The sequence below is a fragment of the Hirundo rustica genome, chromosome 17, assembly GCF_015227805.2.
Source record: "Hirundo rustica isolate bHirRus1 chromosome 17, bHirRus1.pri.v3, whole genome shotgun sequence".
NCBI classification, from domain to species: Eukaryota; Metazoa; Chordata; class Aves; order Passeriformes; family Hirundinidae; genus Hirundo; species Hirundo rustica.
Genome location: NC_053466.1, coordinates 2295962 through 2319077, shown reverse-complemented (window position 1 = coordinate 2319077; position 23116 = coordinate 2295962). Strand labels below are relative to the sequence as shown.

Genomic DNA, 23116 nt, shown 5'->3' with positions numbered 1-23116 from the left:
TGTGGTTGCAGCTGCACCCACTCTGTCCTCACCTTTCTAGACAGGGTTTAAATCCATTCTGGAAGCTGGATTTGCTGCTGGTTGTAGCTGAATTGGGGAAAACAGAGGGCAAAACATCTTTTTCAGAGCTAGGATGTGTAAATACAGACACACCTCTTCCATTAAGGAGCTTACAGTGCTTTCTAGAGAAGGCTCTGTTATGTTTTTTGTCATCATAAGCCATTCCTAAATACATAATGTGTTTTAAACTGTATTTTGTCAGTCTTGGAATGGCTTTGTCCTAAACCTTGTCTGGTTTGAGGCTGTGTTTCCTGGAGAGTTGTACACAAGACAGATCTGTAGGCTGCATCCCCAATAATGGATGGTATTACTTTCCACAAAAAAAAAATCTTTCAGAAATACATGCTTTTCAGAAATATTTATTAAACTGTTAAAATTATTTACTGCCCAACAACGAAAAAAAAAAAAAAACAACCAACCCAAAAAATGTCAGTGATCCTGCACTTGGCAGGCAGGATTGTTACACCCCTTACCTGCCAGCATCCTGGCCCCTTTTCTAAAAGCAGATTTTCCTAGAGTATTGACAAACGATACACGACAGATCCTCAGATCTTTACGAACGCTTCCCTCCGCGCCATCCTTCCCGACGGCACTTCTGGAGCGTGTGAATGCAGCATTGCAAACATGAGAACGAGTGGTTAATGCCAGCAGGTCAGGGGGAGCTACCAGGGGTTGAGGTAATGGGCTGCAGAGGTGTGGGGCAGGCTGCAGAGGTGTGGGGCAGGCTGCAGAGGTGTGGGGCAGGCTGCAGAGGTGTAGGGAAGGCTGCAGAGGTGTGGGGCAGGCTGCAGAGGTGTGGGGCAGGCTGCAGAGGTGTGGGGAAGGCTGCAGAGGTGTGGGGCAGGCTGCAGAGGTGTGGGGCAGGCTGCAGAGGTGTGGGGCAGGCTTCAGAGGTGTGGGGAAGGCTGTCCTGCCTCGTGCATGGTTTGGTGTTTGGCTGCAGTGCTGGCCCGACAGAGCCCCAGGCTCTGTTGTACATGCACCAGGAGATTTCCTTTGTGCTGCACCGGCTTAGGTTGGGTCTGTGCAGTTCCATTATCCCAGCTCATTGCTCTCAGCTGATTTCCAAAGGGATCTGCTTGCTCAGGCCCACGCTCTGGCTTTGTTTCTGCTCACTGCATCTCTTCTGAATGAGCCACACGACTGAACTGTGCTCAGGACAGACTCGATGGGGTCAGCCTGGTGTGACTGTACTGCACTTTTTGTTTTCTCATACAGAAGTGAAGCCAGATCTTGGCAATTGAAGTATCATTAAATTAAGACACTCGCCCCATTTAAGAGTTGCTTTTCACAGGAGCGGGGAAGTGCTGCAGTTTTAAGGATGTTACCAAAACATAACCAGGCAAAAACTGCATCTACCCACGTTGGACTCTGGTCACAGTCTCATATAAGGCCTCATATGTCCCCTGTGCCCGAGCTGCAGTGACACCAGGGGGGCACAGTAAACACTTTCCCTACCTAGAACACGCAAATGTCCACGTTGGAATGAAGCAGTTACAGCCAGGAGCAGGGCAGCACACAGCCCACCACTGCAAGGAGAGGTTTTACTACAGAGAGGCTAAGATCCATTTGCTGCTCACACACATTAAAAATCCACTCTGGGATCACCCTGTAATAAAAACAACTGGCCTGCACTAATCCCTCTGGAGTCCTTTGAGAGTTCCTCCTACACTCGGTACCTGGAGCAGTTGGAGCTTTGCTCCAGCCTGAGCTGTATTTCCTGTCCATGGTGCCACTCCTGAGAAGAGGCTCTACAGAGCAGGTGGAGCAGCTGGAGTGTGGTGCCAAGAGCAGCTCCCAGCCCCTGGCATCGAGCTGCACGTGCAGAAGCTGCCCCAGCCCTGCTGGCACGAGATCCTCCCCACGAGCAGGAGCCTCCAGCAGGGACCTTCCCAGCCCTCGGCCCAGGCCACAGGGACACCTCAGCCCTGTCCTCACATGTACCCTCTCCCACCTGGTCAGGACCCTCGTGCAGTGTGTGGAGCAGAGGTGGGGAGTGCACTGGCACTGGGTATCCACAAGGCTGGCACTACACTGTGGGGTTTTAGTGTTGGAAGGACAACCTCCGCTGGGCCTGGGCTGTCACCAGCTCAGCTGCAAAGCAGATCCAGCCCTGGGGGTCGGCTGCTGGGCTGTTGCTGGTGAATTCAGTCCTGCAGCAGGGGCTACCCAGATATCTGCCACCACCAGAAGAGCAGCCTCACACACAGAATTCATCTGCTCTGCCCACGTAGTGTTTAGTCAAGAGAAAAGCTTGGGGTCATGTCTAGGGCAGTGAAATAGTTCACGTCAGTCAGCTGAGGATGCGTTTCCCTCTGAAGCTGGGCAGTCTTGCCTAGACAGGAAACTGAAGTGTGACTTAATTAAGAACCTGGCTGTGGGAAAGATCTAATCCCTTTACAGCAGCTGCCTGCTACACTGTGAGGAAGTCCCTAGTAAGAAGGGGAAAATTCAAGAGTTAGGATTCCTCCCTGTAAGCAATTTGTTTTCCATTAATACTGCAGAACACAAGGCACGCTCACCTCATCCACCGGCTCTTCATGCTTTAGGCACTATAAACACAAGGGAAATGTACACTCACTGTCCCTCTCAAGGCTACTCCAGTTCTCACTGTGTCAGGTGGATTTCCAAGGGGTGACTCTGCAAGATGCCGATGCCAGCGGCACTGACAGGACACAGCAGAGCTCTGGGCTGCCACCAAGGGTGTCCAGCTGTCGTATCCCTCTTGAAAAAATTATTACAGAAATAAAAAGCAAACAACCAATAGTGTTAACGAACAGGGTAAAAGAGTCTTTGCCCCGTACTAGATATACACTGCAAACAAACTTCTAGTAATGGCACAGGTCCTTTTTTGGTTTAAAGAAGCTTGTGTTACTGTAGTTAATGCATGAACAAGATCATAGACTTGTTATTCAGCACAAAACAAGTCATCTAGGAAGCTTCCATGTCCCAGGGTATCAGCAACTGTTACTACGAAGCTTGGGTTCCTGTTTGCAGGAAACAGTCACCAAGTGAACAGTGAGGGATCCCTTTTGGAGAGTCTGAAATAACCCCCAGGTGTGCAAGGCAAGTAAAAGTGACGAGCTGCCGCGATGCTTTACAGAAGCTTCTTGTTACGAGACTGTCGAGATCTACTGCAGCAAACCAAACACCTCAGGGGTTTAGTCACAGGTGTTGCAGGGCTTCTTGTCCTTGTTCCATGTAGGAGTCGTCTCTGTTTGAATGTGACCATTCTCCAAAAGTTTCCTGGAACTGGACATTTTTCTGTGACGCCTGCATACGTTTCTTATCACGGGAGAAGAAACTAAACCTTCCAGGAAGGGAGCAGCGAGGGAGGGAGAAGAAAGAAGAGTGTTTACCATCCTGAAAGCACTTCAAACACCCACCCCAATACACAGCACAACAAACCCCTGAGCAATAAACTCTGTTTGTATCTGCAGAAAATCAAGGCAGAGCGGCCTGATGGGAGTGCAAGTCAGAACGTTGTTAGGGATGGAGTCATTGCAGTCTCAAGCGGTTTGGCTACGGAAGCTTCAGATAAGCTCTAAATGCTGTTGACTCAACAAGGTGCAGGTATCATTTAGATGTTGGTTCCCCCTTCCCCAGCCCTCAGGTAACGAAGCCACACGATCCAGGTTAGTTTCTTGGCATAAGTAAAGTGGTATCTTTGGCATTAAATCTGTATATTTTACCACAAAGGAGAAATAGATTTTTTTTTTTTTTAAGGTTGTCAGCAGGGAAGTTCACAAGATCAGAAAATAAGGCTCCACATTTTTTTCCCAGTGTAGAGGTTTTGATACGTAAGACTTGATTCCTGCAAAAGTGAATGAATAAATGCACCTCTGTTCACGAGAGTTTGCAGGATGAAGGCTCTAAACCAATGCACACGAGTGTGCACGTCATTTCCTGTCACACAGCTTGGGTGCTCTAAGATAATGACGTACATGAACCAACAGCCATTTAATACAGCTAAAAAATACAGCTGGAAAAAATCCTTAGTATCGTTTTATTTGTACGGGATGAAGTTATTGGATTAGGCAAATTCAACGTTTGTTGTGGGTTCAGTACAAGAGGTGTTAGTGCAGTGTTTAGGCTGGCTGAGAAATGCAAAAGTTGTGGTTCCAGCTACCAAAGGACTGAGTTGGCTGTGGGCCCTTTGGTCTCAGTGCTGGGTGAGCTTCAGGAGGTGAAGATTGTTTTGCCTGCATTGTGTCACACGGTTGGGATCCAGGACAGGAACTGCTAAATGCTTCCACGGTAAGAGACCGTGCCAGTATAACCTCAGCTTTGGTGGGTGGTAGAACATTGGTCAGGACACAAACCTGACCCTGAGCCTTCCTCAGTGTTCTCCCTCCTCCCACTCTCCCTTCATCCCCCTCAGCACCACGATCCCAACCCTCCCAGACCTGGGAGTTCAACCCTCCACGTCTCTCGATACACAGGAGGCTGGATGATAATCACGGAGAATATTAAGGATAATTACTTGTTGATTAGAAAGGGAAATAAACCATCACACAGGTTAAATGCACATAAATAACAGTGCCAGCAGGAGCTGAACTTTTGCATTTCCTAGCTTCAAATGTGCAGCCTTAATAGTGAAATAAGTCTTTTGCACTTAATTAGCCTCGTACATCGGAGGAGCTCATGAGTTCACACAAATACACTGTGTATTTACAGGGCCAGAGCCAGCTCCAGCTGATAAAAGAGGTGTTTAGTGACCGAGCCTTTCTGCAGAGCACATTTGGTCCTGCCTGCTCAGGGTTACTGTCTGGGAGCCCACACAAAGGACTGCTGTGTTTATACAGTCAGTTTCAAATGCCAAAGCTCAGTAATTTTTCACTTTATCAGGAAATTGACCAGGAGAAAAATAAGTTCGTAAATCTCTAAAGGGTTCAGCTTTTTAAATACCTTCTGAAACAATGACAGTTGTTATTATGGCTAGGAAATTCTCAGGGAGGATGTTTGGAAAAAGCCTGTCTGTGTGGAGAGGAAACTGGCGTTGCTGTAAATATAAAGGCCACTAAAGCAGCAGTTCTAATGCAAAGAGACTTTGCATTAACAATTATCAGGATTTCTTCCAGGGAGAGCCAAGAATTGGATGACAGAATTGATTATGAAGAGTTTACACTCCATTCCAAAATACGTAATTAGAGACAAAATATACAGGGCATAGATAGAAAGACACGAAAGCAACAGCCTGTAATTAACAGTGGAAATTAATGTGGAAATCAGCCACTCCATTCTGTAACTCTAACTAATGATTGTAACAAATTGTTAGGAACGAGTTTCTCAGAAAGCACTGGTGAGAACTGTGAATAGCCTTGCTTAGGAAGCAGAATTAACAGATGCTGGTTAGAACTGCATATTGCACCGATTTTCCAAGGAATAATCACTGGTTCAGCATGGCAACATTAAGGCAAAAGGTGATAAAACGTCAGTTTAAGGATGAGCATGGAGGACTGGGATGAGTACTGACACTGACTGGTCATTCTGATTGGCACTTTGATCCTCTGGGATCCCACTGGCAGCCAGGAGAATGCAACCAGCAGTGCTTGTTAACACGGGGTCATGCAAGAGGAAAGCACAGTACCAAACAACTTAAAAAATTCCTACAAGGGACACAAGTCTTCTTATTGGCTGCAATGTGGGATCGTCTGGAATCAATCCAGCTGCTACCATGGGCATTATGGCTGTAAAGATCCTGGTCAGGAAAGTACAGACACAGAAGAGGTAAGACTGGAGCAAGGGAAAGAGAAAGCATTCCATTAAAAAGAAAAGAGGCAAACATGATACACGGGGTTACTTTGAATTACAACACAGGACACGTTACAGGGAGAGGGGGATCTGCATCACCCAAGACAGCTCTCCTCAGTGAACAACTCTTGTTTAGAAAAAAACAGCTATTGTAGCAGTTTCAATTGCTTTTGGATTTCTAAAAGATACCACTTTCCTGTTGTGAGGCAGCCTGCAACCTGGGTTGGATTTCGTCAAGGTGTGACCACCTCTAGCAATGCAGAGCAGAGTGCAGTTTTTGTTCCAAGAGACAAACAGGCACAGACACAATGAAATGAAGGATGAAGGAGTACGTTAAGAAATACAAAACAGGACTCTGCTGTGACTACTGGATATTGGCACGGGGTTAGAGAGGACCAGCATTACAGTTAAAGATTTCACAAGGGTTACAGCTGATATTTTCAAGTTAAAAACCGGTATTGCGGGTCAACCCTTGAAATAACCTCCTAAGAAACTCCGTGGTTAAAGGGCCTGTGTGTCTGTTCCAAAAGAACCTGGGTTACTTCTCATGCACAAAGATGCCAACTGCAGGCAGCTGAATGCTTTTGGGAAACCTTGCAGCTGCTCTGGCAGGAGCACTTGGGAGCTGGCTCGCAGCAAGACGGGTTCTTTGTGAGGGTTCAGCACTTGCACCGAGCATTAGACAATCCATGCAGCGCAGAGGCTGAGAGAGCCCCGTGCTCTGTGCCCAGCCAGCCCCACACACACCTCCAGCCGTACCTGCAGCACTCTGTTTGCCTAAGGATTCTCCTCAGAGGTTCTCCCTTGTGCCAAATATTTTTTTGAACTGTGGACTAATGTCAATTAAAGATGAAGTTGAAATCGCGAGAGACATTTCACTTGTGACCAAACGCAGCTCTCCCCAGCTCGCTAACTGCTGTTCTCAGATTAAAATTGAAAACAAATGGGCAAACGCCCTTGGATCATTAGCAGCAGCCAGGATTTCTATTTTTATGCAACGTGGCACGTTCTGAGCTGCAGAACTGACAGACACACCAGCTTTTGTAGACTGCAAGAATAGGAAGAAAACTCCTGGCTGTTTGAGGCATGACATCAGTGACAAACAAGCACGTAGTCTTAAGGAGAAAACAAAAGGGTGTTTTCTGCTCCAAACAGAGGGAGCATTTTTTAATCCTCGGATTTTTCTTCCTCAGTAAAGCCTCCTGGTTACATTATTTCATTAAAACTCTGTCATGTGATGTGGGAGAGACAAATGTACGAGTCAGTCAGTCTGAGATCAGAACTCAGAGTTTGCCCCAAATGTGCCAACCCAGAAAAAATGCTGATTTCTGTAGTTTCTGTTTTCCTTTCTTTATGGACTTGCAGCACTGAATCACCTGGCTACGCCTCCATATGGCTCATTCCCTCAGACTCTGCCTGGTGAAGGGGAAAAGGGCACGTTGCACAGGCAAGCACAAAACTTCCCTTGAGAGGGCTCCTATTTTTGTACTTCAGCTTTTTGTTTAATCAGGAGGAAAACTCTGAAAGAGAGGGAGAAGCAACCCCACTCTCCCCTGTAAAGGCACTGTGCATGCAGAGAGCAGCACTGCAAGTTTCCATCACATCACTGGGTACGGAGGGTTTGTGTGCCAGTGTTCCCCAGGCAGGCAGGAGGAGCCTGGAGAGGGAGAAGGGAGCTCTGGAGACACCTGCAGAGGCAGGGACTGCAGCTGGGGCAGGAGGGTGTTGGGGCAGGACAGAAGCTGCTCTTGGCTTCTTTGGTTTGCCCAGCAGTGACGTTTCCTGACTTTTTAAAGCCCAACTACAAATACAGTGTTGACAACACACAGAGAGGGGAGGAAAATAAAACCCCACCAGAGAAATCCTATCCAGACAGGCTGCAAGAATGAGACAAACCTGAAAACTGTTACCGTCCTTCAGACTACTCAGGTAGACAGCTTTATATTCCCTTATTTACTAGGACAGCTGAGAGAGCAGAGTGAAACCCGGGGACAGAGCATGACATCTGAAAAGAGCAATTTCAGCTTAGGCAGAGTCAAAGCTGATACCTCACCAACACGAGCTCTACCTCACAACCTCTATTTACATTTTTATGCTGCCTTTGCTTCATCAAAGGCAGCATTTCAAATCAAATATGGAAGCTGCACAACACAAACTCTGTGAGCTGAAACCAGCCATTCCCTACAACAGAATTAGCTTAAAAAGGCTCTAAAAGAAAGGTAAAGAGAAACTTCACAGTGAAGACCCTGTGTGACACAGTATTATCATCACCATCATCACAGCTGCAGAACGGAAACTGAAGTCCAAACTCAAAGTGTATTTTCTGCTCGTGTGAGAGGAAGGATTCTCTGAGCACAGGCAGAAAGCTGCAGTCTACTGCAAATAATCAGCAGTGCCCTCCTGACTTTGTAGTGTTTGGGGTCAGTCCAGATCTTCCTATGGAATTTACTCTCTCAGGGCTGCCTGTGCACATGGGGACAGGATGGAAGAGCTCTTTCCATGGAAACAACTGTTCCAAAATCAGTTATGCAGTTAAAAAAGTGAAGCTTCCGGTTTCACAAAAATCCAAAGAGTTGCTAAGAGATTAGAAGACTTAATTTGGAATAAATAAATGTACAGGAGGGAGTTTCAACAGAGAAAAGGACTGGCCAACACAGTGATTTTATAATTAAGTGACATCTCTGGCAGTAAGCTTTGGTTCCAACAGCAGCATTGATATTTCAGGAAAAGGTGGGGTTCCTTTAGCCAAGCAAGTGCCCATCCTCTCAGCAGCAAATTTCCTCAGCAAGCAGAAGGTTTTTGCGCTGCCCACATGGTGCAAGTCAGGCTCTAAAGGCTGCAGTCAACAGGGAAATGGGCACAGTGGGGTCATAGGAAAATGATAATCCAGGACTGAAACTGTTGTGTGACATCTGCCAAGTGCTCGTTCAGTGTCTCTCTCATATGCAGTAGGAATGTGGCTATCTGAATTTTTGAAGTCATTAAAATTGTCCTATGCATAAGAAACCTTTGGTATTTATAGACTATATCCAGTATGCTTAGTAAAAATGTTACTTACAGTCGTTTGATTCCAGATTCAGGCTGGGTTGAGGGTTTGGGCTGAATTATGGGGGTAGGCTGTGGGGATCTAGTTTCCTCTTCCATTTCCTCACTTGAAAGAAAGAAAAGATAATGAATGTTCTCCTCCCAAGCCATGGAAGCACTTTGAGATCTACAATTCAATCTGAGGTAGCGCTGTTGATGAAGGAATGCAAAAAGATCTGTTAAAACCCATTAAAATCAATTGAAGATTTTTTTATCAGCCAAGGATCAGCACCTAGAACTGGGTCTCTGTTCAATATTTTCTTCCCATTGTGACAAGGAGAGGGGAAAGAGGAATGGATTGAATAAAAGGTCTAGAATTTTCATTTTAGACCCACTCCTCATTTTTGAAGTTCAAATGTATTAAATGTTTTTAATCTTTCCAGGATTCAGGGCAGACCTGGGAGTTGGGGAAGGACAAGTTTGAGGCACCAGGTTCAAACTGAGGCTGTGTTCTTGCAGCCTCTGCACAAGCCTTTGCAGAAACACGAGCTTGGACAGAACTTCAGAGCACAATTATTGTTTCTACACCAGCCCTGTGGCTCCCCTGAGTAAATCATCCAACAGGAGAGGAGATGGAACCCACCTTTTGTAATATAAAAGCTCCTCTTGAAGCAAAAACACTCTAGATTTCAGTTCATTCCTCTCGTGAAGGACATCCCGGAGCTCCTGCAGGGTGAATCTTGGGCGATTGGGGTCTTTTAAGTCCATTGCCATCTTTTCTGACTCAGAGAGACAATCATCGTTGTTTGGTTCTGCCTAGGGAGTGAAATGTGGGCTTCAAATTCACTGTCCAATTCAAATGTCCAATTTTTGATAAGTCAGTTTTAGGAATTCATACTTTTAACAAATGGAGTAAATCAAACATCAGATTTTTTAATATAAACACTGGAAAGGTCATGCAGTTCCTTCCAGCTCCTCCCGCAAAGAGGTGTCTTCTTATAATGTGAGCATACAAAGTGGAAATTTCAGTTTCTATCTCCCCTTTTGCTTTCATTAAAACCCAGGAGGGGTGTTAGCACCAGATCTGAAGACTGCAGATGAGGTGTTTACACACGTCTACCCTTCCCTCTTCTTTTCCTCTAAGAGTTCACTGGAAGCTTGGTGGAGTTTTATCTCCACCCAAGAGATAAAGAGTTTTTGTGGCTCCCAACAAGGCAGAATTTGCTCTCTAGGTACAATTCTTGATTCCCAGGCCTGTGGGGCTGCTTCCTGTGCTGTTGTTCCACTGAGTGGCTGCACAGAAATGATGAAAAACCACAAGGTTCTGGGAAGGGTACTTTGAGATTCTGAGAAGCAGCTCCAAGCCTTAAGAGATCTGCAGGATTTATAACAACACAAATAAACACAGGACACTCTGTTCCAGGAAAATACATCTGAAATGTAGCAAAATCCATTTGAAATGTTTTTTTTTTTGCAAAGGCTGAGAGAAGCCAGCACATGAAATCAGAGCTGTCAGCAGCCAGGTCAGCCACTCGCCCTCCTGGGAGGGTGCAGAGATCAGAGTCTGAGAGCTCCTGTGTGGCAGTGACAGCTTGCTGGGATACAGGATGGAAATCTGAGGAGTTGAGTAGTGAAATTCCTACACAGTCCATTTTTTGTAATCCTGACCCTACCCTCTTCTTAGCTCCTGCGTTTGTGAAATGGTTTTGCAATAACTGATCCATGGATTCAGGCTGAACTTGGCTAAGGCTGGTGCAAGGTGAATTCCAGGTGAATTTCAGTGCCTGTCCTGCAGGGATGAGGCAGCAGAGCAATGCTCACTTGGGCACTGTTTGATCACCCTTTTCATCCAAACACCTTCCTTTGGAATACAGATTGATGCAGCCTAACGAGAAGTTCAAAGGAAATTGCCCAAACACTTTTCCTCCTCTTCACCCCCTAGATACGTGTCTGAGCTGGTGTCTCTTCTCTTGGTTGTATATTTGCCCCACATCTCTGCCCAAAGAAGCTATTTTTGCTAGTTTTGACTCCAATCAGCAAAGACTGAGCAGCCTGTACCCAGTGCAGATGTCCTTGACTGAGGCCAACAAGCAACGTCCATCCTGGACATGCAGCTATTCCCGCTTTCTGCTTGCTACTGCAATTCCTGTGTCAGCAGTGTCCTGGCAGAGGGAGCAGGAACGGCTCTAATTAGAAGAGGCACCATTGCCATGGAACTGATGAGGTGGAGAGAGGTGAAGAATGCTTCCTTTCTCTGCAGACACTGAGGACACTTTCACTCCTGCTGGCTCCAGGCCTGGGCTCCCCAGCCCCACTTACAAAGCTGGGTGTCCTGGCTGAATTAACAGCAATGAAATAATCCTTTTCATTATTAATACAGTGCTTCCCCAACTCAGCAGCGACACGTTAACACAACACTGGCTGTCACATTCCCAGGGGATCAAGGTACCCCATCAGCACTTGTCTCTGCTTTTTGATGTGTATTCCTGCCTGTTGCCAGTGAAATGGATGTTTCACTGGCTGTTTCACTCTCTGCTGCAGTCTGTTGGCATTTACACCACGGAGCTCTTACCAATGCATCGAGCTGAAGAGCTCTGTGTGACAGAGCTCCTCTGAGTTCTTAAATATCAGGACAGCCCTTACTGCATTTCCCACTCTGCTGAGAGCAGCATTAGAGAGGGAAATGCAGTGCATTTGCTTCAGGAATAAAAAAGTAAAATCAGAGACACAAAGGAAAATACTAGGAACCATAAAGAGGACTAAGGGATCAACAGATCAGTTCATCTTTTTCTCAGGAAGCTCCCCTCAAGTTTGCATTCCTGCTGCTCTGATCTCAGCCCAGCTCCATTTGCAGACTGTCACTTTGCCTGTTCTGCAAGAACCTGGCTCTGCCAGCGGGAACATTTGCTTTTCACAAACATCTGTGCTCACAACACTTCACTGCACAAATTCTAATAGGAAGCAAATGCAGAAATAAGGCCAAAGTTGGTTCCTCTAAAAAGTGCCTTGAAATATTAATATGTTGATTTGGTAGCACTTAACCAGCTTAGTCCCGACTGACCCAAAGTGCCATAAGCACTGCAGGGAGCAGAGCTCTGCCCTGACTCTGGGACTGCTCCTGGCACAGTTTCTGTTCCACTGTGGTTCATCGGCCACCATCGCCCCCGTGTACCCCTGGCACCCATCTGGCCTTGAATGTTTGCAGATCTGGCAAAGCTCAAGCTACTGTTGGCTGCTTGTCTTTAGAAAACTCAGACTCTCCAAGGAATTGGTTTGTTTTCCTTTGGGGGAAGGGGTAGGTGTGTACAAAGAAAATGAAGCAAACACAGCCCTGCCAAAAGGCAAAGAGGTGTGAAGTGATGAATGAAACTTGGTATGAAGTCCAAAGCTTTTTAAAAGGCTGTTTAAGAAGTGATTCCAAGTGCCTCTTACCTTGACTTCCTCCCCATTTTGGCTGGCCTGCCTGTCCTCACCCTGCAGCTTTTCTCTGAGCTTCCCCAGCTCTGCTCGCAGGCTCCCCATCTCCTGCTCCTTGGTTTGCAGGTACGCCTCCAACTCCACCTTCTGCTCGATCAGCGCCTTCCCCTGGGCCTCAACCACCGTGATCCGGTGCCGCAGGTCGTGGTTAATTTTCATTAACCTGTTCTGCTGCTGCTGAAGCTGCAAAACATCCGTGCAAGAGCTCAGTGCCCATTCAGCCACGAGCCACGATGGCCCGGTCCCAAACATCATCTTAAAGTAGTGCGTTGCATTTAATCAGAAAAATTGTCCCCCCTCCTCCTCCCCCTCAGATTAGTTTTTCTAGTATCTAATTATATACTACAATTTCAGTCACCCAAATTTAATTGATTTCCAGCGTAAATTCCCCTAGCACGGGGAGTTTTTCAGAGGAAAGCAAATCCATCAATTCTGATATTAGCTCAAGGATAGGGTGGCTTTGGGGATTCTGAATCAAATCTTAACTAAGGGGAGAAGAAAGACAAGCCAGAGGAATCCTTTGTGTTCAGTTTATAAGTACTTTGCTTTGAGCTCCAAGGCTCTCTGCTGAGGCAGGATGTGACCTGCTGGGTGTGAGGACAGCCCCAGCTCCAAATGTGAGGACAGCCCCAGCTCCAAATGTGAGGACAGCCCCAGCTCCAAATGTGAGGACAGCCCCAGCTCCGAAGGCTGCAGCACCTGCCAGAGGCACTTGGGCAGAGCAGAGATCCCCTAGGCCTGGCCTCACTAGCACCAGCAAAGTCCCACGGCCTGAGGTCACGAGACAGCCTGAGGAATGGGAAGCAAAATACGGGTAAGGAGGTCATTCCACAGAAAGTGCCACATCTCACGTCCTGCCCGGAGTCACAGTGGAGTCTGTGACTCACGTGAGCAGCTGGCAGGGCTGGCCTGGGCTGAGCAGAGCCCTGCTCATGCAGAGCTGATCCCCTCTGCATCCCTGGGGTGGGACTGCCCTGCAGCCTGACCATTCCGGACACTCCACAGCTCTGCTGACACTTCAGCTGCAGGACCATTAATGCAGCAGTGCTTACACTTTCTGTACTAACTTCAAACTCAAAACCTATGGAAGTGTGGGTGAGAAGGAAGAGAAATAGAAAGACCAAGAGCCACTTACAGCCTCTACATCCTCATTTTTAAGTCCGAGTTCCCGGTCCTTTGCCCTGATTTCATCCCTCTGTTTATCCACCACTTCCTTCAGCTTCTTCATGACTTGCCGCTCTCTCTCTGACATCCCTGGTTAAAAAAAGAACACAGAACACAAACTAAGGACAGTCAGGAGCTGCTGAGGCTGAGAACAATAACAGTGAGAAATATTTAAGTAGACTCTGGAAGTTGCCTGCTGGTAGAATTACAGAAATGCTTTAGAGGTTGCTTCAAGGTTAACAGAGAACAGGGATGACAGAATCCACTCCATAAAGCCACTGCACAGGGACTCCTTAAAAAATGAACTGACAGTCCTCAGAAACATTTATAACAGTGACTGACACTGCTGCATCTTGCTGCCTTAGTGGTTTTACATCAATGTTCACACCGTGCCCCAGGGAGCTTGGTTATCTGTGTGATTATCTCCGGGATCAGCTGACCGAGGCCTTGTGAAAATTGTAAAAAAGATGGTCTGGATCTTCAGTGAGATGTAAACAACTGTTGTGGATTGCATCTGGATCAAACCAGCTGAGGAGCACTGAACTAGACTGAGGACTGGTGCTCATGGCTGGCCAGGAATTTGGTTCCTGTCAAACCCCAGAAAAGAACTGTCAGTGACACGGTGTTCACATTCTAGTGTTACGTTCTCCTCCCTTTTAATTCTGTGGTACATTTGCCTGCTCTATTTCTGGACCCTGGTTCTTATCAACTCTATGCTGCTCTGGGTTAATTTTAATTCTTTGCTGTGGTACCAGCTCATACCCAGGAGGGAGAACAAGTGTCACAAACACAAACTGCTGCTTAACTGTTCCAAGAGATCCACGTTCCTCTATCACAACACAGGTCTGGTACTTCTCTGCACCCACAAACCTCACTCAGGTTCCTGGATCCACTCACTGCAGCCAATCTCAGGGCTGGGGCCTGAAACATCAGCTGTATTTAAAACCAAAAGAATCCAAAACTTTGCCTTGAACTAGAGGGACTGCAGTGAAACTTTAGAGTGGTGGTTTCACCCAGAAGGAGGTAGTGCTAGTGAAGGCAGCTGTATCCATTAGTACTTGTGAGGTGCTTTGAGATCTCCAGATAGCAGGAGCTATTTAAAGAAAAAACACCATTCAGTGCTGACTACTTTTCCTCCCACCGTGCTCATTTTTCTTGCTAACATTTGGTGAACCTAAAAGGCTTCAATTGTGTGCACCGATCGCCACAATTTTTATTTCAGGAAGGTGGGGGGAAGTAAAGGTGGGGAGTTTTGTGAAAGTCACATCTCCTTCTATTTCCTCAGGCACTGGGAAAGAGAAGAGGGAAATCACTAAGTGCCCTAAATGTAAAATAATTGATTCTCTAAATGATTCAAATTCTAATAACTGCAAGATCTTAAATGGCACACCCAGCCAGCTTCCCCAGGCACATCCTATGAGCAGCTTCCTGTGGGTTGCTGTGATCCTGGCCTTGTTCCAGCAAGAGAAAGGAACACAGCTGGAGCGGGGGGACACCAAAAAAAAGAAAGGAAAGGAACTGGGAAAAAAAAAAAATGGAACATTCTTTATGTTTAGTGATCTGTTCAGTGCTGTGTCCATACAACATCTACCACTACAGGCCAAGTGCCAGGCAGAACCTGTGGCACTGCAGCATTCCCTAAACACTCAGGACAAGTTCCAGGCCCCTTTTGAAGGGAGCTGGAGGTCCTGCAGCACAGGGGGGTCACACATCCTGCCATGCTGCTGCCCGTCCCTGAGCACAGGCAGGCTCAGGCAGCAGCTCCCTGCGGTGGCACAGCAGCCTGCTCGTCCTGTTTGACACACTCGGGACAAGTTTGCATGTGGCGTTTTCCTGGGATATTCCAATCAGAGGAGTCGCTTTCATGGGTGTTACAGGCTCATCTTTAACCCCTCCCTGTGGTTTGTGTTCTGCCACAGGTCCTTTCACAGGAGCCTTGCTCTGCTCAGATCACTCCTGTTTGCACGGAGCTGCCTCTGCCTCTCCCACGAACACTTCATCACGCTCAAGTGAGGCTCTGAGAATTAATTGGCAGCACTGACTCTCAAGGTCCTGCACACCCAAACCAGGGGGCTCTGCTGCCTGTGTAAAAGAACACAGTGGCGGGTGAGAGGAGTGAGCTGCTGATCCCCGGGGCCAGCGCTGAGGGGATGTGATCCCAGCGCTAAACCACGCTCAGACTGGAGCCTGCTCAGAATTACTGCAGCTAACACAGTCCTGAGCTTGAAATCCTGCCTCTCGGGACTCCACATCACACCAAAGCACAGAGCAGCAGAACTGCTTTCTGCCACTACCCAAACGAGTCACTTGGAACAAATCTATCCCTGCTCATTAATGACAAATACGTCCTAAAAGAAAAACAGTCAGGTTTGCGTTAATTGATCCCAATAATTAAATGGGGTTGATATAAATTAAAGATTTTACTTGAACTAAGTATTTTGGCCAAAGAATACCAGTGATCTCAGAATCTAAACTCTGGAATGGGCTTATGGGTTTTGTTTGTGTTGTCATACATGGGTAGACACAGTAAAAATAACAAGAAAAGCACGTCTGGCATTTGCTTGGCTGGCTGGATGTGAAGAGTATGGCTATATTTAAATGCAAGCACATGAGCTGCAGTGAGCTAGATAGCCACTGGAAGGAAAAAAAGAAAAAAAAAGAAAAAAAAAAAAAGGAAAAGAAAAGAAAGGGGAAGCTGGTTCTTTATAACACAATGTCACTCTTCATGGTCCATGACTCATTGCTGCCATTCTGAATTTTGCATGGAGTTTGTCAGCCTGATGTTGAGCTACTTCTTTGCCACTAATTGACTCCTAAATTGAAATCATTGCATTTGTTTTAAAAAGCATCTTGAGAGGTTTAACAATTTTTACTTTTTGAAGGTTTCATGATACTCTTCCCCAGTGTAAGTGAGCAGCACTGAGCCTCGGGGAGAGAGCGAGTGCAACTTCCACAGTGTTGGACAGAGTTTCATCCACCCCCAGCAAGCCTCCATTTAATCCCAGCCCCTGGAGCCTGGCAAAGGATATCCCTTCATTCCTCATGTCCCTGGAGAGCTGTGACGGCTCAGCTGTGTGCTGTGCTTTCAGACGGCTCAGTCACCCTGCACGCTCCACTCAGGACATGGGGAAATGGACTTGGGATCTCACAACCTCAAATTCCGTGCTGGGAAAGGTGGAGCAAACGGGCATCCCCTCCTCTGCTCCTGGGAAAGAGCTGCTGCCTGAGCTGTGGCTCGGAGCTGAGGCTGGCAGCTCTTTCAGCTGCTGCAGTGAGATTTCTCTGTGCTTGCAGGTATGTCCTGAACTTCATTCTGCCTCAAGAATGCCCACAAATGGGTTGTTCCAGCTCTTTAGGATTCATCCCTCCCTGGATTATAAATCTTCTGACTTATTCTAAGTTGGCTATAAGTCTCAAAAAAAGGCAGGTAAATCAAGTAAAACCAGTGTCTCCTCTTCTAGGAGAATATCATGGTATTCTCCTGGAATATCTCCACATGGGGGACTGATACCATTTCGACAAAGAAATCTTGATGTGCTACTTTACAAACAGTTATCCTGACACATCAACAGCTGCCCTTGGCTTTGTGCATTATGTGTGAAATAAACACTCTGTTTGTATTAAAAAACATACGGAGGGCTTAGGAATGTTTTTTGCATAATGAGAACACAAACAAGTGATAGACCAAAAGGTGAAATCTAGACTTTACTTCCAGAGATGCTTCTCAGCCAAACAAAAATTTGGTTTTCTTTCCCTTGTCCCTCCATCTCTTATCATGTCTTCAGTGTCATCATGTATTCAGAGATTTTCTATTTAGGTAAAAAAAATAAACAAGCCTTCAAAACCCAGATCTGAGTTAATCTACAGGGAAAACCACAGCAGAATATCCAGTCAAAGTATTTTGATAAAATACTGCTTTTTGTCACAAAGCAAGGACTGAATTTGAAGTAGCAAACTTGCCTTCGTGCTTCTGAAATTCCTCTTCTGTGAAATTAATGTCTTTGTGAGACAAGTTTGTCATCAGTTGTTTATTCTCCTCCTGCAGCTGTGCAATTTGGGTGAGAAGATCCTGTGCTTCCCCTCTCCAGACATCCTCCACCAGTTCTAATTCCTATAGGGTAGATCAGGACAACGCATTTATATTTTAAAACACTTTAAGAGTCTTTGACTGGACAATTTACAGATCAAACCAGTAACGATCCTACAAATTCTTCTGGAAAACTATTAAATGAGAGTACTTTGAGTTTCTTAGATGACATCTGCTTTTCTACTGCCACCACCAAGAAATCAGCCACCACAGTCCCCTTTGCTAAATGCTGAATGTAGATCCCTGAGGGGATCATTCCCAATGCAAACATTTTTGACATTTTACCCAAAGGACGGCTCCTTATGCCTTGCTTTGATGGGAGGAGCGGATTAAGGAGGCTGCTGTGTTAGACAAATAACCAAACACCAAATTGCCTCCTGCAGCCCAGCAAGCAAAGCTGTCAGAGAGCCCCCAAACCATCCCACAGCCAGGAGCTCAGGGGTGGACGTGCTCCTTCTGACAGAACAGCCAGCTCTAAATCCCTGTTATGAAACACAAGTGTAAATTGATGAGTGTGTGATCCGGCGCAGCACACGGTGAGCACAAGCCCAAAGCGTGCTGCTCCCTGTGTAAATTGTTCTCTTGGAATGTCCTGACTGGTGTCGGTGGGAGCAGCAGCCAGGCCAGTCAAAACAGCTCCCATTTATCGGGACACTGTGTCAAGAGCAGCTGTCACCAATCCTCAGGAAGGTCAAATCGGGACAAAAAGTAAGAAGCCCTTAAGGAAAACAGTTGTATTTAGAGTTCTGCTTGCTCCAACAGCTTCTCTGTATATCTCACTTCTGCAGTGGGGGGCATTCCCTGCTCCATTTTCACTTATGTTCTCCAAACAAAAAGCTGCATGCAAATCCCTGGAGCCAGGCTGAGTCACTGCTGACTTTCACATCCATCCACATGCTCCTTTCCTACCTAACAACAAAACACATTCAGAAAACAACCCAGCCAAGCACAGCTCGAGGCTAAAATAAGCTCTGCTGAGAGATTAAAGGATAGCTCTCTGCTTTGAATGTATGCTCTGATAATGGGGAGTCATGTTCCTGGTGACTTTTGGGTCCAAATGCCATTTTATTCCAGCATTTATTACTGTATTGCTGCTAAAAGTGTTGCAGAAAACGTTATGCGGCAAAGAATAATAAATAGCAAAGGTGTGGTAAGCTACACAGACTTAACTATTAAAAAGGAAAGAAAATGCCATTAATCACCTATTTTATTTGAAACTCTTTATCTTGAGAGAAAAGTAAATCTGTAATGGAACTGAAGTTTCCAAAAACCTGGACTATTTACAGGGATGCTGCCTGTTACAACTCTGTAGCTGAAATAACGCAGTGACCTATTTTAGCAATAAAGCAGCACATTCATCACTTACAAGCATATTGATAAAACCAAAATAGAACGCACACAAACCCCCAAACAACCTAAACTTACATCACTTTTATGTGGCTGCACTGTAAACACACAACCATCCTAAGGTTTGCCTAGGCAGACTTTGTCATTTATTGCTGTTGAAGAGCCCCATGAACTGGAGCAGAAATTAACTTCTGAATCCTCATTAATGGAAGTACCGGACAGGGGAGGCACATCCACGGGCCAGGCAGTGCCAGCCAGCTCGTGCTGAGCCAGGTTTACACACAAAACAGAGCCACACATAAAGCTTAAGTGCTGAAATCTCATAAACTGATGCTTGCAAGGACCACTAAAAGCTTTTCCAGGTGGTTTTTTGGAGGCTTTGAGGTCAAAAACTATTTCTCAGAATCTGATTTTTTCTGCTTATCAGCACCTGTCCTGTGAAAGAGTCTTCAAACCCTCACACTGAAAGAGAGATGTGAGACCACAGTTCCATAGGTGCACTGGGAACCAGCTTGATTAAAAAAAATATAAAAGGTATGTTATCATGCAGTTTATTTCCCTGTTAAAATCTGTTTAGTCAGAAGTAAATTGTTCAGCCACTCCCTGAGCCACTTCATGACCCTCAGAGAAGCTGACAGAGCAGAGCAGAGCAGAGGTGGTTGACTGGCAGCGAGATCAGCTGACACGTTTAGGAAACTTTTTAACACTTATAAGAACTTCAGAAATATCTACACAGAACAACTTGTACAATGACGCTGGGTCAGTTCAGTATCCACTTCACCCGCAGCCTTTGGTAAATATCCAGCATATTTGTATCTATTCTCTACACTTTCTTTTTTCATGCTCTTGAGACTTATCGAGGCTTTGTACATTATAGCTCTTTTATCTTCCTTTTCAGAGACATTGCCCTGAGACTTCCTCTGCAAAATATTCCAGGGTTTATTCTGGACTTCCCATATGCTAGGGAAAAGTCCTTTAGCTGACTCATGAAACTGGGATTTACCCAGTTAGGCCAAATCTTGAAGTTTGGGAGTCTCTCGTCCAGAATCCCGTCTCCTGTTTGTCCTGATTCTGTGTGTGGAATCAGGAACGGCACGAGGCACCAGTGATGAGTTAGCACAGTCATTTACCAGAAGAACCATTTGTTATATCATTCATCTGGATGGTTTAAAGAGCGGATCTGCCACTTTTACTGCAGTAACTGGAGCTGTCCTGCCGTAGGAGGCTAACAGGGTAAGGGCAGTGCTCTCTGCCTTGGGCTTTAGTGGGAGTGGGGTCAGGGAACGCTATGATCACCTCAGAACGAGCCAAGGGACACCCTGCCATCAGAGGATGGGGCAGCGATCTGGCAGAGCGCCCTTCCCTAATCTTCAGCTCTAACTCTGCTCTGAAATCACTCGGTTCTCCGTCTCTCTCCTATCACTTGCCTAACCCGAACTCCGTGCCAGGAAAACGAGACTGCTAAATCATTCCCAGCTCCGGAGAGGAAAGTGTATTCTTGTCAGTGACCTTTCCTGGCCTAGCAGGAAGCAGCACCATCCTCTCGTCAGGAGAGGGGATGGAGCAGAGTCCTAATCGGGGAGACACAGGGGAAGGAAACGCAGTGACTAGGGAAGGGGTGGAGAAAGGGAAGGAGGGAGGAAACTTCCAGCAGGGAAGGAAACAAAAAACAACAACACGCCCAAAGCCTCAGCGATGCTAAGGCAGCATCACGCAGAGCCCGTGAGCCCGCCCGGGCTGTACCGCACGCGTACCCCGCCCGCTCCCGCGGCCCCGCGGCATCCCGGCCCCGCGGCATCCCGGCCCCGCTCTTTGTTTTCCCGGCGGCGGCGGGGGCCGGAGCCCGGCTTCCCCCAGAGCGGCTGCGGCAGGCGGGGGCAGCCCTGCCCCGCCGCGTCCCCCCGCTCCCCGCCCGCACCTTCTGGTGCTTCCTCTCCTTCTCGATGCGGTCCATCCTCTCCAGGCGCAGGCGGTCGAGCTCCAGGCGCAGCTCTTCCATCTCGGGGTTGATGTGGTTGCGGCTCACCAGCACCTCCAGGATCTCCAGCACCCGCACCACCTTGGGCATGAGGCGGGCGATGGCCTCGCAGCCGTGCTGATCGATCACCCTCTCAAACTCCTGCCCCACGGCCGAGGCGATGTCGTACACGTCCATCACCGTCAGCTCCGCCGCGTTCTTCTCCAGGGCGGGCGGCGCCCCGCCGCCGCCGCCGTCCATGGCTCTCCCGGCCCCGCGGCGCCCGCATAGGCGGCGGCGGCAGCGCTCCGGGCGGGGCTGTCCCCCCGCAGCCGCTCCCGCTCCCCCGGGCCGCGGCCCCCGGCAACTCCCGCGAACTCCGGGCCGGGGGTGTTTAAACTTGGCCGGGCGGCGCTGGGGGAGCGGCGGCGGGAGGCGGGCGCGGCGTCCCCGCCACCACCGCCCCGCCGCCCGCGGCCAATGCCCGGCGCTGGGCGGGCCGGGGGCGGCCCCACGCATGCCCGCGCTCCCCGAACCCCCCGGCTTCCCGGGGCCGTCCCCTCCCGGAGGAGCCGCGGTGGGAGTCGCCGCTCCTCGGGGCTTCGCTTGTGGGGAGAGGAGCTCGGCCAAGCGCGGGGAGCTCTTCGCTCGGTGCTCGTGCGGAGCGTCGGCGGGAGGGCTCGCTGGACATCCCCTCCTGCGAGGAGGAGAGCCGCCAGGTTGAAGGGACGGAGCTGGAACCCGCCCGCGTTCGGGTCCCGCGCAGACAACGCCCAGCGCTGCAGTGGGCTCGCAGCAGGGGCAGGGGTGTCCTGGGACCCAAACAGCGAGCGGTGTCCAGAGCTGACCCGCCCGGAGCGGGATGGGAGGGGGGTGATGTTCCCCTGCTCCCCCGGAGGACGGAGGCTGACGGATGAATGCAGGCACACGGAACGGGGTGAAGAAGCCGTCCCGCAGCGCAGCAAGGGGCTCGCACACAGCAGCTGCACATCAGCATTAGGGGTTTGGGCTCTTCTCTACAACAGCACAGAAAGAATCTGAGCGATCTGAGAGGATCAGTGGAGATTTTACACATACAAGCAGCTTGCTGGCATGGATCCACTTACAGAGGAATTTAAATGAAACCAAAATGTTTTGTTTTGTGGTCAGGTTTTTCAGTATTTTTGTTTTCAGGTGCGACTGTGAAAGTTTGGATGTTCTTACTTCCATAGGGTTTAGGAAAAGATGCTCCAGATGAGTCTCTACAGATAAGTTAAATGTGTCTGGAAATAATTCTAGGTTACGGTCTGCCATTTGCTGTATGCAAAGAAGGAAGGATGCAATTTATTTTGGAAAGGATATGATGAATAATATCAAACACTGGAACCAGTCAGGAGAAATAGCAGTGGGGCTGCAAAAGCCAAGCCTGGAATGACTTGACATGTGCTGCATGTTGTGAACACAGCACTAATGATCTACTTTTGGCAGATGCAAAATGCCAGTGCAGGTGGAGGGAGGGATGAATGGTGAGAAATGTAACACTATAACACCCAGAAATGTAACACCGTGACACCCAGACCGGCTTTTTCACGCAATTCTGTCACGAACTCGTCCTGCCACAAGGTACAAAACATTGATCTTCCTCGAGCGCTGCCGGTGGGTACCAGGGCAGCCAGGAGGGGAGCAATCAGTCCCCAAATACCTGAGCTTGGCAATCAATTGCTTAAGTTAGAGCAATAACCCAGTGAAAATATATCTATATATCCTTCATGAAACTTATTCCCAAAGTTGAACAGGATATTGCACAAAGCTGCAGGGAGAGCAGGAGGATGAATAATGGTGTAGTCATCCTTTCCTGGCAAAGGTGCTTATGAACACACAAGGAGGAGAAGCAGCCTGAGCAGAATGTTTGGAGAACACTGCAGTACCCCAGGGGAGCAGCTATGCTGTGAAATCATCTTTTTGCCCAAGTTAGACATGAGAAAAAGAGTTTTTGCCACAAAAATTTGGTATTACGCGAGTTCTCATTGTTCTATTCAAGTGTGGGTAAAATATAGCAATGTAGGGAATACGTGTGGAAAGACTAAAACTACAACTGAGAAAGGTGAAAAACCAGCACAGTTTATGGTATGGGAAGCAGTAGCTTCGATGCTGGCCTGATCCAAACTCACAGAAAATGTTTTGGCAGGAAAATTCTCTTATCCAGCCACGTACGTGACCTGCAGCTCCTCAGGCTCAGCTTGTCTTGCAGAATTTTGTCCACACCC

At 47.7% G+C, this 23116-nt stretch overlaps 1 protein-coding gene across 3 annotated transcripts; it reads right to left on the bottom strand.

Moving 5' to 3' along the window:
• Positions 1-403: 403 nt before the first annotated feature.
• Positions 404-21270, bottom strand: RILPL1 (Rab interacting lysosomal protein like 1). 3 transcript variants are annotated; one of them, XM_040080769.2, is made up of 8 exons: positions 20832-21206; positions 17440-17590; positions 13451-13569; positions 12271-12498; positions 9482-9654; positions 8873-8965; positions 5674-5761; positions 404-3370 (listed from the first exon to the last, which is right to left on the bottom strand). In XM_040080769.2, the coding sequence occupies exons 1-8, from the start codon at positions 21129-21131 to the stop codon at positions 3365-3367; spliced, it is 1158 nt and encodes a 385-aa protein (XP_039936703.1). In that variant the 5' UTR covers positions 21132-21206; the 3' UTR covers positions 404-3364. The 3 variants fall into 3 exon arrangements, with proteins under 3 accessions (XP_039936703.1, XP_039936702.1, XP_039936704.1); XM_040080770.2 differs by lacking the exon at positions 5674-5761 and adding an exon at positions 6574-6647 and having other exon boundaries at positions 3232-3370; XM_040080768.1 differs by lacking the exon at positions 5674-5761 and having other exon boundaries at positions 20832-21270.
• Positions 21271-23116: the final 1846 nt, after the last annotated feature.

What these genes read in the sequence shown, in the direction of transcription:
- RILPL1 (XM_040080768.1), bottom strand. Translation starts at nt 21,131, where the DNA reads ATGGACGGCGGCGGCGGCGGGGCGCCGCCCGCCCTGGAGAAGAACGCG. An exon ending in AAAATGGGGAGGAAGTCAAG is followed by an intron (nt 9,655 to 12,270) that starts GTAAGAGGCACT and finishes TTCACTCCCTAG; the next exon opens with GCAGAACCAAACAACGATGA. An exon ending in GAGCTTTTATATTACAAAAG is followed by an intron (nt 8,966 to 9,481) that starts GTGGGTTCCATC and finishes CTTTCTTTCAAG; the next exon opens with TGAGGAAATGGAAGAGGAAA.